A 13,780-nucleotide genomic window follows, 5' to 3' on the forward strand; every position below is an offset into this window, starting at 1 on the left:
GGTAAATTGTAGAAAGGTAAATTATGGGGAAAGCTAATGGAAGATAACTGCTAGTTACCAAAATTTATTACATAGATTCCTTTGGTAGTGACTCTGTGGGATAAAGGCCTGGAGTTATCTCAGATGATTAACCCTGCCTTTTCTGGAAGAGAAAGGAGAGGGGACACCTTCACACATTTACGTCCTGTGTTAGGTAGATAGGAGGACGATAGACAGCCTTTCTTATATCTGCTTCTTTCAACTGCCTTCCACTCAAAGTAATTCTTATGCCAATATAGCAAACCTGGGGATGGTATATTCTGCTTCCTTTCAGTGAAAGAAGTAGACATTTTCTCTGAACCTCATGCAGTTTAACAGTCTGCTGAGAGAGACACAATAAAACAAATACTCAATTAAAGGTCTGCTTTCTCCATGAAGATTTTTGAAATTTAATTCATCGTCAATTGTTCCAAGCAGTTCTCGTTTTGTGTCAGTTTGTTTGAAGCACTATTTATTCAGTCATTTGCTAGTATTGATCTAATTAAAACAAGAAATATGAAACAGATACTAAATGAAATGACAGACCATCTGTGGCAATCATGTTTGATTATGACATTTCATTAAAAGGCAAAGAACAATAAGTAGTATTTTAAAAAGAAAAAAGCAACTTTATTTTTTGTTCTTTAATTATTGTATATTTTGGGGGAGAATATATTAATTTTCTATTGTGGTTGGAACAAATTACCACAAACTTGGTGCCTGAAAAACACAGACTTATTACCCAACAGTTCTATAGGTCAGAAGTCTGAAATAGTTTTCATTGGACAAAAATTAAGATGTTGGCACAGCTATAATTCCTCCAGTAACTCTAGGGCATAATCTTTTTGTACCTTAACCAGCTTCTAAGATCCCTCCATTTCTTGGTGGGGACCTCTAATCCATGAGAATACAAATCTCCAAGGAATTATCAGAAATATTTGGCTGGGCTTTGAATTGCTACTACATTTTTATAGGAATTGAACAAGCAAAATGTGTATCATTGAAGGGCAAGCATGAGAGTTACATAGAACAGCGGTCCCCAACCTTTTTGGCGCCTATGAGAATCTAATGCCTGATGATCTGAGCTGGAGCTGAGGCGGTGATGCTAGTGCTGCTGAGTGTCTGCAAATACAGATGCTCACCTTCTGGGGTGCAGCCCAGTTCCTAACAGGTCCACTGGTACTGGTCCACGGTACCAGGGATTGGGGACCCCTGACATATAAGCAATCTTCTTAACTTTCTTATTACTAAAACAAGAGATTTGATTTCACAAAAACAATACCTGAAAGAATTTCTTTGGGAGAGGAGGCTGTGTGGTACCAAATAAGTCGAACCACTGGCAGGGAAGTCTTTATTTCCTCTCAATCCTGAAAATGTCTTTTCCTTTAAAATTTTTATGGTCTGCTTTGTCTTTCTGAATTTGAATTTCTAAACAATATAAGTAGATAACCAGAAGGTTTTTTTTCCCCTTTGATTTTGACTATGGATTGCTTGTCATCCATTTAATCCTTACTAAGCAGACACTATTTTTTGGCCCAAGTACGGCTAAGAGAAAGGAAGGGAAAGAAGTGGGAACTAGGAAGAAAAAACACGATCAAGGCATTGGAAGCTTTTTTCAAACACTGGAGCTCTATTAAAATTTTCCTTGATAAGAAGGAAATTTGGGGCTTATTTTTTTTACTCAAACTATTCAGTACCTTTTCTAAAAAGTGGTTTCCTACTTAAGATAAATATTACAATTGCCTACAGGCGACCACATACACATTGTCTCTGCTCTTATGTCTTAAAACTTTTCCCTGTTCTCTCCACTCCAACCACAGTCAGGTCAAGTATGCTCCTACCTCTAGGCCTTTATGCTTACTGTTTCCTCTGCCTAACATACACTTCTTTAGCCTCATACCCACTTTCATCCCCTTCAGACCTTTGTTCAATTGACACTTTCTCAGTGACACTTTCCTTCACTAACATTTATAATAGTGAAACGCCCTGTACTCCAACCCTCTCTATGCTTTTTCTCCAAAGCACTATCTGACATATGTTTTATTTATTCTTTATTATCTTAAGCACTAGAAATTAACTCCACAAGGTAGATTCCTTGTCTGTTTAACTCATTGTTATTATTAACAGTGCCTGAACAATGTGTGGCTCTTAGCAATTGTTTAATGAAATTCGTTGAATGAATGAAGTCGAATGAGACAAAAATTTTCGTGCATCAATATTGCCATTTTCTGTTTAGATTTCCAATATCACCTTTATCTTTACCTGAATCTTATTACAGAAAGCAGTTGGCAAGGGCAAAGAAAGCACACATTCTGACAATTTTGAGTGTATGAACTCAAATAGGGAGTATAAATCTCTTTACAAAGTTATGCGGCGGTATCTACTAAAATTTAAAATGTATATGCATTTTGACCCCAAAATGTCTCTAAATTTACCCAACGTAAATAATGGCACAGGTACACATCATAGTAGTCTTGTTAATTGAATTAAGATTGGAAGCAGGTACTTCGGTTTTAGCTTAGGGTGCACAAAGCTGGAAAGAATATCACTGCCACCCTTGTGACAAAAATAACGCTGAAAAATAACGCTCCTGTCATCTATTTAAGAAAAGAAAAGAAAGCAAAGGCTAACCGAGCTGCATGCGGACTCAGAGAGACCAACATCCAAAGGCCCAGCTGCAAATGCAACTCTAAACAACCTTGTGCTCTTGCCGCGGCCTCTAAATGCGGCGCGGGGGAGGGAGAGGGTCCCCACTTATCCCTTCTATAAGTTTCTGTTTCCTGGAGCTGTACTTTACCTAGTCCAGGATCAGATTCACTTCTCAGTTTCCTTTTCCCGCTCCGGTCCTGCCTTTAACAAAGACAAGCGCCCTCGCACCACCTAGCGGGACAGAAGCCTCGCGGGAAGCGCGCGCCCGCCCGCCCGACCCCCTGCCCACGCGCACGCGCACACGGACGCGCACGCACATGCCGCGTGCGCCCAGCCGCTCAGCAGCACGGGATCCCGGTCCTGAGAAAGCCCGAGGGGACTTGCCGCCTCCCTGGAAGAGTCGCAGAGCCCAGCCACCATGAGGTAAGGGCTTTCCCCGCTTCCCCATCCAAATTCTGAGTAGGCCTTTGTTTCAAACTGTTGTTTTTCTTTTATTCCGTTTCTCACGCGGCGTCACGGCCCTTGAAGAGGCCGAGCCCCCCTCGTCCTGCACCCAGGCATCTGGCTTGGGACGCTCCCCGAGATCCCTTTCCAGGTCCTGGGCGCCTGAAATCGGGCCTGTTGAGGAGCATGTACGAGCGCACCCTTCCCGGGAGTGCCGACCCTCTCCCCGGACTTCTGCGGTCAGGCCTGTTAGGCCGTGTGGCCAGGCGACGCGCCCTGGGAAGCTTGACCTCTCCCTGCGGCTTCTCAGCCGCCGCAGTGGTGACTGTGCTTGGTTGGCGGCCGCTCCCAGGGCCATTCTGCGCAGCCTCTACGTGGCACGGGTTTCCTCAGGTCCATCGCTTTCCTCTGCTTCCCAAGCCTTCCCTTTGGGCAGATGCGATTTGGTCGCAGCTCCAGGCAGCCCATTTGTCTCTTCCTGCCATTTTGCCTCTCCGATTTCTGGGTCTGAATTCTTCCTTTTTGGGAGCTACTTTTGTACCACGTACAGATTTTTATTGTCCCACCCAACTATTTTATCAGGATTTCTTTATCTGTCTTCTTTACTAGTTTTATGGTGATGGTCTTTTTCTCACCTTTTTTTTTTTGTATCCCTAGGGCTAGCACACTGCCCTGTATGTAGTTAGTGAATCATTTGCATTCAATAAGTTGAGGAATGAGAGGTTAAGATCTTGGATTCCTGAAGCATATAACCCTTTGTTCTCCTAGTTGGGTGACTCAAAGAAAAGTTTCTTAAAACTCTGAGTATTTCTCATCTGTAAAAATTAATGCTATCCATCTCTTAGGACTGTGGAATCGGTTAATTGACAGCACATATTGCAAATGTTGGCTGTTATGAGAACTAAAAAAAAAAAAAGTCCTAACATTTGTGAGAAAGGAGGAAGGTATCAAGAGGGCCTGGAAAAACAAAGAGGAAAGAGGGGTGCATTGTATGTGTATGTGCAGAATGGGGTGGACCCCATTGGGACTTTCTCCCAAGGACATCGAAAGACTGATTCTTCCTAGAAAAAAAATTACTTAAAGATAAATGTTGCCTTTTCAAACATAATAACCTCTCTCTGCCAGCTTCCCAGAGACAAAGTTTAAACATTTAGACAAAGTTTAAAAAGTAAAACTTCTCATGGCCTTCCAGTTGTGTGTGAATTTTAGTGGCTGACTGAAGGTCCCTTTGAGATCTCACAAGCACATTCATACCCAAAGCAGCCCTCCTCATTGTCTTTGGACGTTTAGCTGGTAGAAACCTTCAGGACAGAAGCCAATGTTCACTTTACTCTGTAAATGGACAGGGAGGGGGCTGGTAAGCTGGTATGGTGGAGGATCTGGGCAAGCTGTTAAGGGCATGGCAAATCGTGCCCATGATTTTGATGTAGTTACACCAGAGAAAGGAACAACTATCAAGAGATAATCATACCAGGTTTCCCAGTGAGGATTACAGGAAACAGTTCAAAACCTATTTTCAAAATCCAAGCATGGGGCCACACAGCATGGTAAGCTATAAAGGCAAGTGAGATAGAAAAGACCAAAGGGGGAAAAAGTTTGGAGCCTTTTAGCAGGAAGGGATGAACTAGCAGGAATTCCCTCATCTGAAATTCATGTGCTTTTTTTAGGCTAGGTGTATACCTCTGGACTGGACATGCCAGAAGCTACCAGTATATAACTGTATTCATTCGTTCATTCAACAAATATTTATTTCTTGAGCTTCTATTATATCCCTTGAATAATAGATCCTAGGGACACAGAGGCAAAAAATTAAAATCAAAACAAGGTCTCTATTTTCATGGAGGTTACATTTAAGTGGGGGAAACAAACAAACAATAGATAAGTGAGTAAATAATCAACATAATTCAGGAAGTGATAAGATCTGTAAGGAAAATAAAATGGTGTAATGGCCTAAGAGAGTGACCTAGAATGGAGGGGTATATTTTAGGTAGAGATCTCACAACAACATTCATATAGCCTCTTAAATAAGGAATACTTGAACTGTAAAGAGCTAGCATTCAAAGATTTAGGACCAGAGCATTCCAAGGCAGCCTCTTAAATAAGGAATACTTGAACTGTAAAGAGCTAGCATTCAAAGATTTAGGACCAGAGCATTCCAAGTAGAGTAAAAACACCAGGTGTAAAAGTCTTTGAACTTGACATGTTTGTGATGGGAAGGTCAGTATGTCTAAATCAGTGAATTAGGGAGCAGTAGGAGAGAAGGTCTAATAGATTGACAAGGTCAGCTCCTTTAGGTTCTTGTTAGACATGGCAGGCTAGATTAATATCTAAGCAGTAGGGAGATTTCAAGCCAGGAGACAGACATAATCTGGTTTATATTTCCAAAAATTTACTAGTACTATATGAGGACCAAGAGTGGAAGCAGAGAGACCAGATTTTTGCCTCAGCTCAAAAGAAAGGTAATTGTGGTTTATATTAGGAAAATAGCAATGGAAATGGAGAAAAGTGGATTTGAGATGTGTCTGGGTGGTTGAATTAACAGGACTTCCTATTGGATTTGGATTAAGGTTTGAGAAACGATTATTTCTTGGTTACTTAGCCTGTGAAACTAAGCGATGCCTTGGGAAGACTGAGTGGGAAAAACTCAAGGGACCCAGGTTTCTGTATTAGATACGTTTTTTGAGATGCCAATTGAACTTCTAATTGAAGACTTAAAAATTAGATCAGTCTGAAATTTAGGGGAGAGATCAGAGATAGAAGATATATTTCTGAAGGTCAGCAGCATCTACAATAGAAAGTTTTTAATTGAGTTATGGGAAAAAGAATTTTAATTCACTATTCTTAATAATGATAATTATATATTTGAAAACCAAGATTCTTGCACTTCCTTCAGATCATTTTTAACATATATTTACCTAGCTTGACTGGGCAAAAACTTTTGTTGTTTGAGAGAATCATTAAACATCCTTAAATTAAGATATCTCTCTGCCACTCCCTATCTGAAGCACTCTGTGCAGCAGTCCTGGTGAGAAGTAGCTCCATCTCAAAACAACTCCAGCAAAGTATGATGTTTGTGACTTTAGATTGAGGGCTTATATTTGAAACCATGATTTTCTTAACCTGAGACCTTTGAATATCTGGCACGACTTTCCAGTGGTCGGTCTTACGAACCTCTTACCGGCTCTTTAAACTGTTCTAAAATCTCTTCCTGTTTTCTTTTTAGGTCCTCCTGAGGTAAAGTGAACTTTACATACATTAGATACATTCTGTGTTTTAAAGCAAACTGTCCTAAGGAACAACCTTCAATTTTTATATTAGAGATAGTATAGAATTATGGTTAAAAGACAGAACTCAAAAGGTTTTGGATCTTGGCTCAGCCACTTTATAGCTATTGTAATTTAGACATGTAATTGAAACTCTGTCTTCCAGTCCTCATAATGAAAATAATGAGGTTATCAAAATTAAATGTTCTTTATATACATTTGGCACACTGCCTGGCATGTAGTAAACTATCAATGAATGGTAGTTTTAGTTGTTTATGTTTTTTGAGTACTCATCTGATTCTAGATAGTATATTATGAACAGTGTACAGTTATACTATTGAGTTGAATCTGCAGTGAACCCAGGTCATATGTGTAAAGTTGTCTTTTCAAATATATCCTAGTTTGCCATTTAATTTAGCTCTTCACCTCAAATAAAATAGAAAAAAATTCAAGTTAAAAAATACCTCTGACCTGTTGAACTTGAGGCCTTTTTATCTTTTAAGCTCTCTAAGGCCCAGTGTCTCTGCCCCAGAGTAGCAACCAGTCCTGTGTGACTATTTAAATTAAAGTAGATTTAACTAAATATTCAGTTCCTCCATTGTACTAGCTACATTTCAAGAGATCAGTGGCCATATGTGGCTAGTGTCTACCATATTGTATAGCACAAATAAGAACATTTCCATCATAGCAGGAAGTTCTGTTGGACAGCTCTAGTCTAGAACCTACAATCACTAAAATGTTAAACCTGTATATATGTCTGTATTTACAAAAACAGAACGAATATTAAAAAAAATTATCAAATTGAAATTAATAAGCTAATTTAAATGTCTATTAAATATAATATTAAATCTATTAATGTTTATATTTAGCATTTATAAATATTGGAAAACATTTCATAGAGTAATAGATTATAAATATGAAATTATTTTTATAATCACTACTATTAATTGTGCAATTAATCCTGTTCTCTAACTTTTCAGTCACTTTTGGCTATTAGGATAGCTCCTGTTCAGTTCCTAAATACAGTCCCATTCAATTTAAAACCTCATTTTCATGTTTGATTCAAAGCACTCTTCTCCTTCCCAACCTCAAAAAATGCTGTAAAGAACAGGAAAATGTGATAGGCTAGACTTTAGGATGACTGGCAAGGTGTGGGTGCAGCTTTAGCTGAGGTGGTCGGGGTAGGCCTCTTCACAGAGGTGAGATTTGAATCATGATCAGAATTATGAGAGTAAGTAAGACCTAGAACTCTAGAGTGCACAGAGTTAGGGCATAAAAAGCAGGTGCAAATGCCCCAAGGTAGGTACATACTTGCATAAGAAATAAGTTTTTTAGAGGGCCTTATGGCTGGAGTCCAGTGCGTGAGAGGAAACTAGTACAAAATGAGGCTAGAGAAGTAGACATGAATGGGATGATGAAGGGCATAGTAACCATGGTTAAGAGTTTAGTGTTGAAGATGAAGATTTGAGTATTAACAGTGAATAGCTTCACTTCTGCTCTATATTCCATCTTTCTTGCAATTATCCCTCTCTTCCACAAGCATCATTTTCTCCCTTAATACTGGATCATTCCCATTGTCATATAATTAAGTCATTAAAAATATCATGATTAAATTTTTTTAACACGTCTCCCAGCCTCACTCCAGCTGTAGCTCTACTTCTTTACTCCCTTCATAGTTAGATTCCTTTCAAGGGTGGCCTGTTTTCCCTATATCTACTTCATTGCCTCCCATTATCCCCTCAACGTACTCCAATAATGTTTTCACCCCTAGCATTCTATTTAAACACTCATCAAGTTTACTCATCAACTTTACTCCTGCCAAAACAGTGATCTCTTCTCTGTCCTCATTTTCTCAACCTCTAAGAATCATTTTACACATTGAATATTCATCTCTCTTTCTTAAACATTTTCTTCCTTAGCCTTTCATGGTACCAAGTTCCTTGGTTTTCCTGCTGCTTCACTGATTATTCTTTCTTGGCCTCCTTTCCTGGTCCTTCTACTCTGCTGACCTAGAGTGAATCACAGCTTAGTTTTTGACCTTCTCTGTCTATGCTCACTCCTTAGGTAATTTCATTCTAGATCTTGTGGTTTTAAAGTTCATCTGTATGCCAATGACTCCCAATTTTATGTTCTTTTTCTGACTTCACTCCTTCTCATCTTTAGTATCCAGCTACATACTTGACATCTTAATTTGACTAGGAGACACCTCAGAATTAACTTCCCAAATAGTTCTCTTGGTATTTTAACTCTGGTCCTAAAGTCAAAACCATAGGAATCATCCTTGAGTCCTTCTTTCTCCCATGGCCCTCCCCACACCTCGTCTGTCAGAAAGATCTGTCAGCTCTGCCTTCAAAATATAACCACCCAAATATAGCAATGGACAAAACAAAGTAGTGACAATCAAAATTGTCTCCACATATGACCAAATGTGCCTGGGACAAGGGGCAAGGTCATCCTAGTTGAGAAGCACTAGCTTAGACCATTCTGCCCTCAGATCATTTATGACAGTCTCCTTTTCATTGCTGAGATCTTACTTCAGTTGCCCCTTTCTACAAGGGCTATTTCTTGGCAGTCCTAAGTACTTTAACCACCACCACCACTTAAACCCATTACTCTGATTTTTTTCCTTAATACTTGTTACTGTCTGGAATTATGTCGTTCATTGATTTATATAAAAGTTTATTTTCTGTCAACACCTTTTGATCCTTTCTCTCCCAGAATGGAATTACTATGAAGAGAGGGCCTTTCTCTATTTTGTTCACTACTTTGTCTCCTACAATTAGACTATTGTCTGACATATGAGGTGATCCATAGATGTTCATTGATAGGAATATTACTGTAGTTCCTGTAAACATTTATACAAATACATGTTTACATTGTATGTACAAGGGGAGGGGTTCCTATGTGCAGCAGAAAAGGAAATACACACATGCACACTATACTGCAGGGGTCCCCAACACCCAGGCCGTGGAGCAGTACTGGTCCGTGGCCTGTTAGTAATTGGGATGTACAGAGAGTGAGCTGCGTGCAGGCCAGTGAGTGGAACTTATCTGTATTTGCAACCGCTCCCCAATGCTGGCATCACTGCCTCAGCTCCACCTCAGATCATCAGGCATTAGATTCTCATAGGAGCACAAGACCCTGGTGCCAAAAAGGGTTGTGGACCACTGCTACACTGTATACTGTTCATCCCATCATTAGACCATTTCCCTCTTTGAGAGAAAGCCTAAGTAATTTTTTTGTACATTTCTTATGACCTTTAATTATAGCCAATAGTAGATTTAGAAAGTCTTTCCTGACTGCCTACCTACCACCATCAGCAAACAAACAAACAAACAAACAAAACTAGCATATTGGACTTTGTCAGTTGTGTACAGTAGAAACCCAATTCAAACTGGCTTAAACAAGAAGAGGGTGGGATTATTCTCGTAAGTAAATAGAAGTCTGTGGGTAGACAAGGCGATCCCAGCAAAACTGGATCCAGGTATTTAGTCAGTATCATGAGTTATCTGTCTGTCTTTCTGTGTAAGCTCTACTTTCCTCTATGTTAGATTTTTTCTCAGGTAGGCTTTCACCAGGAGTTTGGAAAGATGGCCACTCCTAGCTTTCCATTTTAAATTTTTTCAAAGAAAGAGAAATAGTTTCAGCAAAGTCCTATTTCAGCAAAAATATATTTTAATTGGACATTCTCCCAGTAAATCAGTGGGACCAGGAAATAGCTGGAAAATCTTCCCACAGACTAGAGTGAAGGGTGGACACTCACCCATCTCAAATCACATAGACTGAGAGTAGAGGGAGAGGGTGTTCCACAAAGGAACACTAGAAGAAGGATCCTCACCAAGTAAAAACCACAGTCATCCACAACACTGGACTGTGTACCCTTCCCGGGTCACTTCCATGAAACTTTATTGGACTACTGAGTTATAATAAGGGCTGTGTCTTGTTCATGGTTAATGTCCCCAGGGTTATTCAGAAGATCTTGCACATGAAAGGCTCTAGTAATAAATATTTTCTATCCCTTCCTTCTCCCTATGTCTTCCCAGTATCAGGGACAGTGTTTCCAATGATTTTCAAGGCTAGTAAATAAAACATTTAAATTCCCCCTCTCTAAAAATAGGTGGTCCTTATGGTTTAGTGACTGCCCAAAGGAAATAGCCTAAAACATAGTAAATACTGTCATCTCCAGAATTGGTTTTGCAATAACTAATAAGAATTTAATGAGATATTTCTAGGATATAACTGTACATAGAGGAAACTAGTATAAAGCAACAGGAGCCTATGATTTACCGTAAGATCAAATGAAAGATAAAAATTGGTTGTTAAGCAAAGAAGTATTTAAGGTTTCAAAATTGTTTTATTTCTTCAAAAATTAAAAAGGATTTTATCTTTGACAGCGAGATTCCTAAGGACTCCTTGAAGGCTGTTCTGTTGGAGTTAGAATGCCACTTTACATGGAATTTACTTAAGGAAGACATTGATCTCTTTGATGTGGAAGATACAATTGGGCAACAGCTTGAATTTCTTACTACAAAATCGAGACTCACTCTTTATAATTTATTGGCCTTTGTGAAACACCTAAAAGGCCAAAATAAAGATGCCCTAGATTGCTTGGAACAAGCAGAAGAAATAATCCAGCGTGAACACTCAGACAAAGAAGAAGTACGAAGTCTGGTCACTTGGGGCAACTACGCTTGGGTGTATTATCACATGGACCACCTTAAAGAAGCTCAGAAGTATATAGATAAGGTAGGGAATGTCTGCAAGAAATTGTCCAGTCCTTTTAACTACAAGTTAGAATGTCCTGAGATTGACTGTGAGAAAGGATGGGCCCTCTTGAAATTTGGGGGAAAGTATTACCAAAAGGCTAAAGCGGCTTTTGAGAAGGCTCTGGAAGTGGAACCTGACAATCCAGAATTTAACATCGGCTATGCCATTACTGTGTATCGACTGGATGATTCTGACAGAGAAGGGTCTATAAAGAGCTTTTCTCTGGGCCCTCTGAGGAAGGCTGTTACCCTGAACCCAGATAACACCTACATTAAGGTTTTTCTGGCACTGAAGCTTCAGGATGTACATGCAGAAGCTGAGGGAGAAAAGTACATTGAAGAAATCCTGGACCAAATATCATCCCAACCTTATGTCCTTCGTTATGCAGCTAAATTCTACAGGAGAAAAAATTCCTGGGACAAAGCCCTTGAACTTTTGAAAAAGGCCTTAGAGGTGACACCGACCTCTTCTTTCCTGCATCACCAAATGGGACTTTGCTATAGAGCACAAATGATCCAAATCAAGAAGGCCACACGCAACAGACCTAAAGGAAAAGATAAGCTGAAAGTTGATGGGCTGATTACATCCGCTATATTTCATTTCAAGGCAGCTGTGGAACGAGACTCTATGTTTGCATTTGCCTACACGGACCTGGCCAACATGTATGCTGAGGGAGGCCAGTATAGCAATGCTGAAGACATTTTCCAGAAAGCCCTTCGTCTGGAGAACATAACTGATGATCACAAACATCAGATCCACTACCACTATGGCCGCTTTCAGGAATTTCACCGTAAATCAGAAAATACTGCCATCCACCATTACTTAGAAGCCTTAAAGGTCAAAGACAGGTCTTCCCTGCGCAGCAAACTGACAAGTGCTCTGAAGAAATTGGCTACCAAGAGACTTGGTCACAATGCTTTAGATGTGCAGAGTTTAAGTGCCCTAGGGTTTGTTTATAAGCTGGAGGGCGAAAAGAGGCAAGCTGCTGAATACTATGAGCGGGCCCAAAAGATAGATCCAGAAAATGCAGAATTCCTTACTGCTCTTTGTGAGCTTCGACTTGCCATTTAACTACAACTACGTCCTCCAGAAAATCAGTTCTAAAGCTCTTCTATTTTGGGTTCTTATATTTTAGTTTATTGTTTTAATCCATTGTCTATTACAGAGCCAATTTTTATTGAATGGTTATTGTGTACTAGGCATCCTGTTAAATACTTTATATACATTATAATGGATCATTTACTGTTTTCTATTTTTTTAATTGAAATACTATACTCCATTAAGAAACAGCAACATTCCAACTGTTGTGACTTTTAAAAATGGCATGGCCATTATGACTTTATACCCGTTATCTCTGCTATTTATAATAATTTTCTGATTAAGTTTTGTCAGATTTCTCATACGCAGCGAATATAATCTTACATAAGCCTTTGACACCTGGGTCAGGAACACTCAGGAGTTGAAAATTAAATTAGTTAAGCTCTTAAATATGTAGTTTGCAAAAGGTGGAGGAGCCTTCCAGTTATAGATGTTCTGACTTTGATGAGGATATTTAACTATCAGCTGATAGTCACCTAAAGAATCCTTTGTTGGAAGAAAACAGTTCCTAATAATGTTTGTCATCTCTGATGACTTCAATAAAAGAAAAAACTAGAACATGAGAAAAAAGATTTCCTCACACAACTTTAGGGACCCATGAGAAATTAGAAGTATTACCTCCCAAAATGTTCATTAAGTAGCTAGAAATAGTTATGAGAAAAAAATGAATGGAAAAACATTTAAGTCTCAAGTTTCTCAGATTCTTTTAACTAGAAGAATAAACCTAAACTGAACCTAGATGGAGTTTTTTCCAATAGAATTGCAGTATTTTTAGGTTAAAATCATTGAGATAAAAAGACCAATAGAGAACTTGGGGGGAAATGGTAAGCAAATGGGTAAAGTAGATGTCTCTAACTTGCATTTAGATTACCAAGATTTTAGTGATTTAGTTTTGGGTCTGGAATGGGTAGAGTTCTCATACTCCCCAATTTCTGACCTTTGGTTAAATGTTTAGTATTCCAAGTTACTTCTGTGAAGCTTTTTCTTTTGTCTGAAGTTTTCAGATTGACATATTTTCCTATAGATCTAGGAAAAGTTAGGCCCTGCTTTCAGTTTACTACCTTGAAAAGGGTCACTGCTTAAGGGCTCTTATCCCAGGAGACTCTTTAAATTGAGAGTTGCTAAAAGTGGCTTCTCTAATGTTTCTTTGGTTGTAGACTATACAGTTATATTTACCACACAGTATTATTAGTGGGAAAGTGTGCCATATGATTTGATTTTTTTATACCTCCAGTGTAGCTCTTAAAACTAATGTGTATGTGTGTGTTTTTTTACATTTTGTTACTATTTTTATTTTTTAAATTTCTATTACGGTTTTGATTATTATAAAAGTAGTGAATTCTCATTGTATAATTTCAAATAATGCAGAAGTATATGAACTTAAAAGTAAGAGCACTCCCCTCACCCTACCCCAATTCTACACCCCCAAGGTAAACTGTTAACGATTTGCTATGTAGCCCTCCAGATATTTTTTCTATACATATTCAAACATACATATATACTGCAATGTATCTCATGAATTAAATTTTTTAAAATGTTAA

General features: G+C 38.9%; 1 protein-coding gene across 1 annotated transcript; it reads left to right on the forward strand.

The window, feature by feature from the left end:
* The first annotated feature begins 2,955 nt into the window (after nucleotides 1-2,955).
* IFIT5 (interferon induced protein with tetratricopeptide repeats 5) lies at nucleotides 2,956-13,780 on the forward strand. Its single transcript, XM_016127953.2, has 2 exons — nucleotides 2,956-3,090; nucleotides 10,769-13,780. The coding sequence occupies exons 1-2, from the start codon at nucleotides 3,086-3,088 to the stop codon at nucleotides 12,210-12,212; spliced, it is 1,449 nt and encodes a 482-aa protein (XP_015983439.1). The 5' UTR covers nucleotides 2,956-3,085; the 3' UTR covers nucleotides 12,213-13,780.

The sequence above is a fragment of the Rousettus aegyptiacus genome, unplaced genomic scaffold (genome assembly GCF_014176215.1).
Source record: "Rousettus aegyptiacus isolate mRouAeg1 unplaced genomic scaffold, mRouAeg1.p scaffold_m13_p_6, whole genome shotgun sequence".
Lineage (NCBI taxonomy): Eukaryota > Metazoa > Chordata > Mammalia > Chiroptera > Pteropodidae > Rousettus > Rousettus aegyptiacus.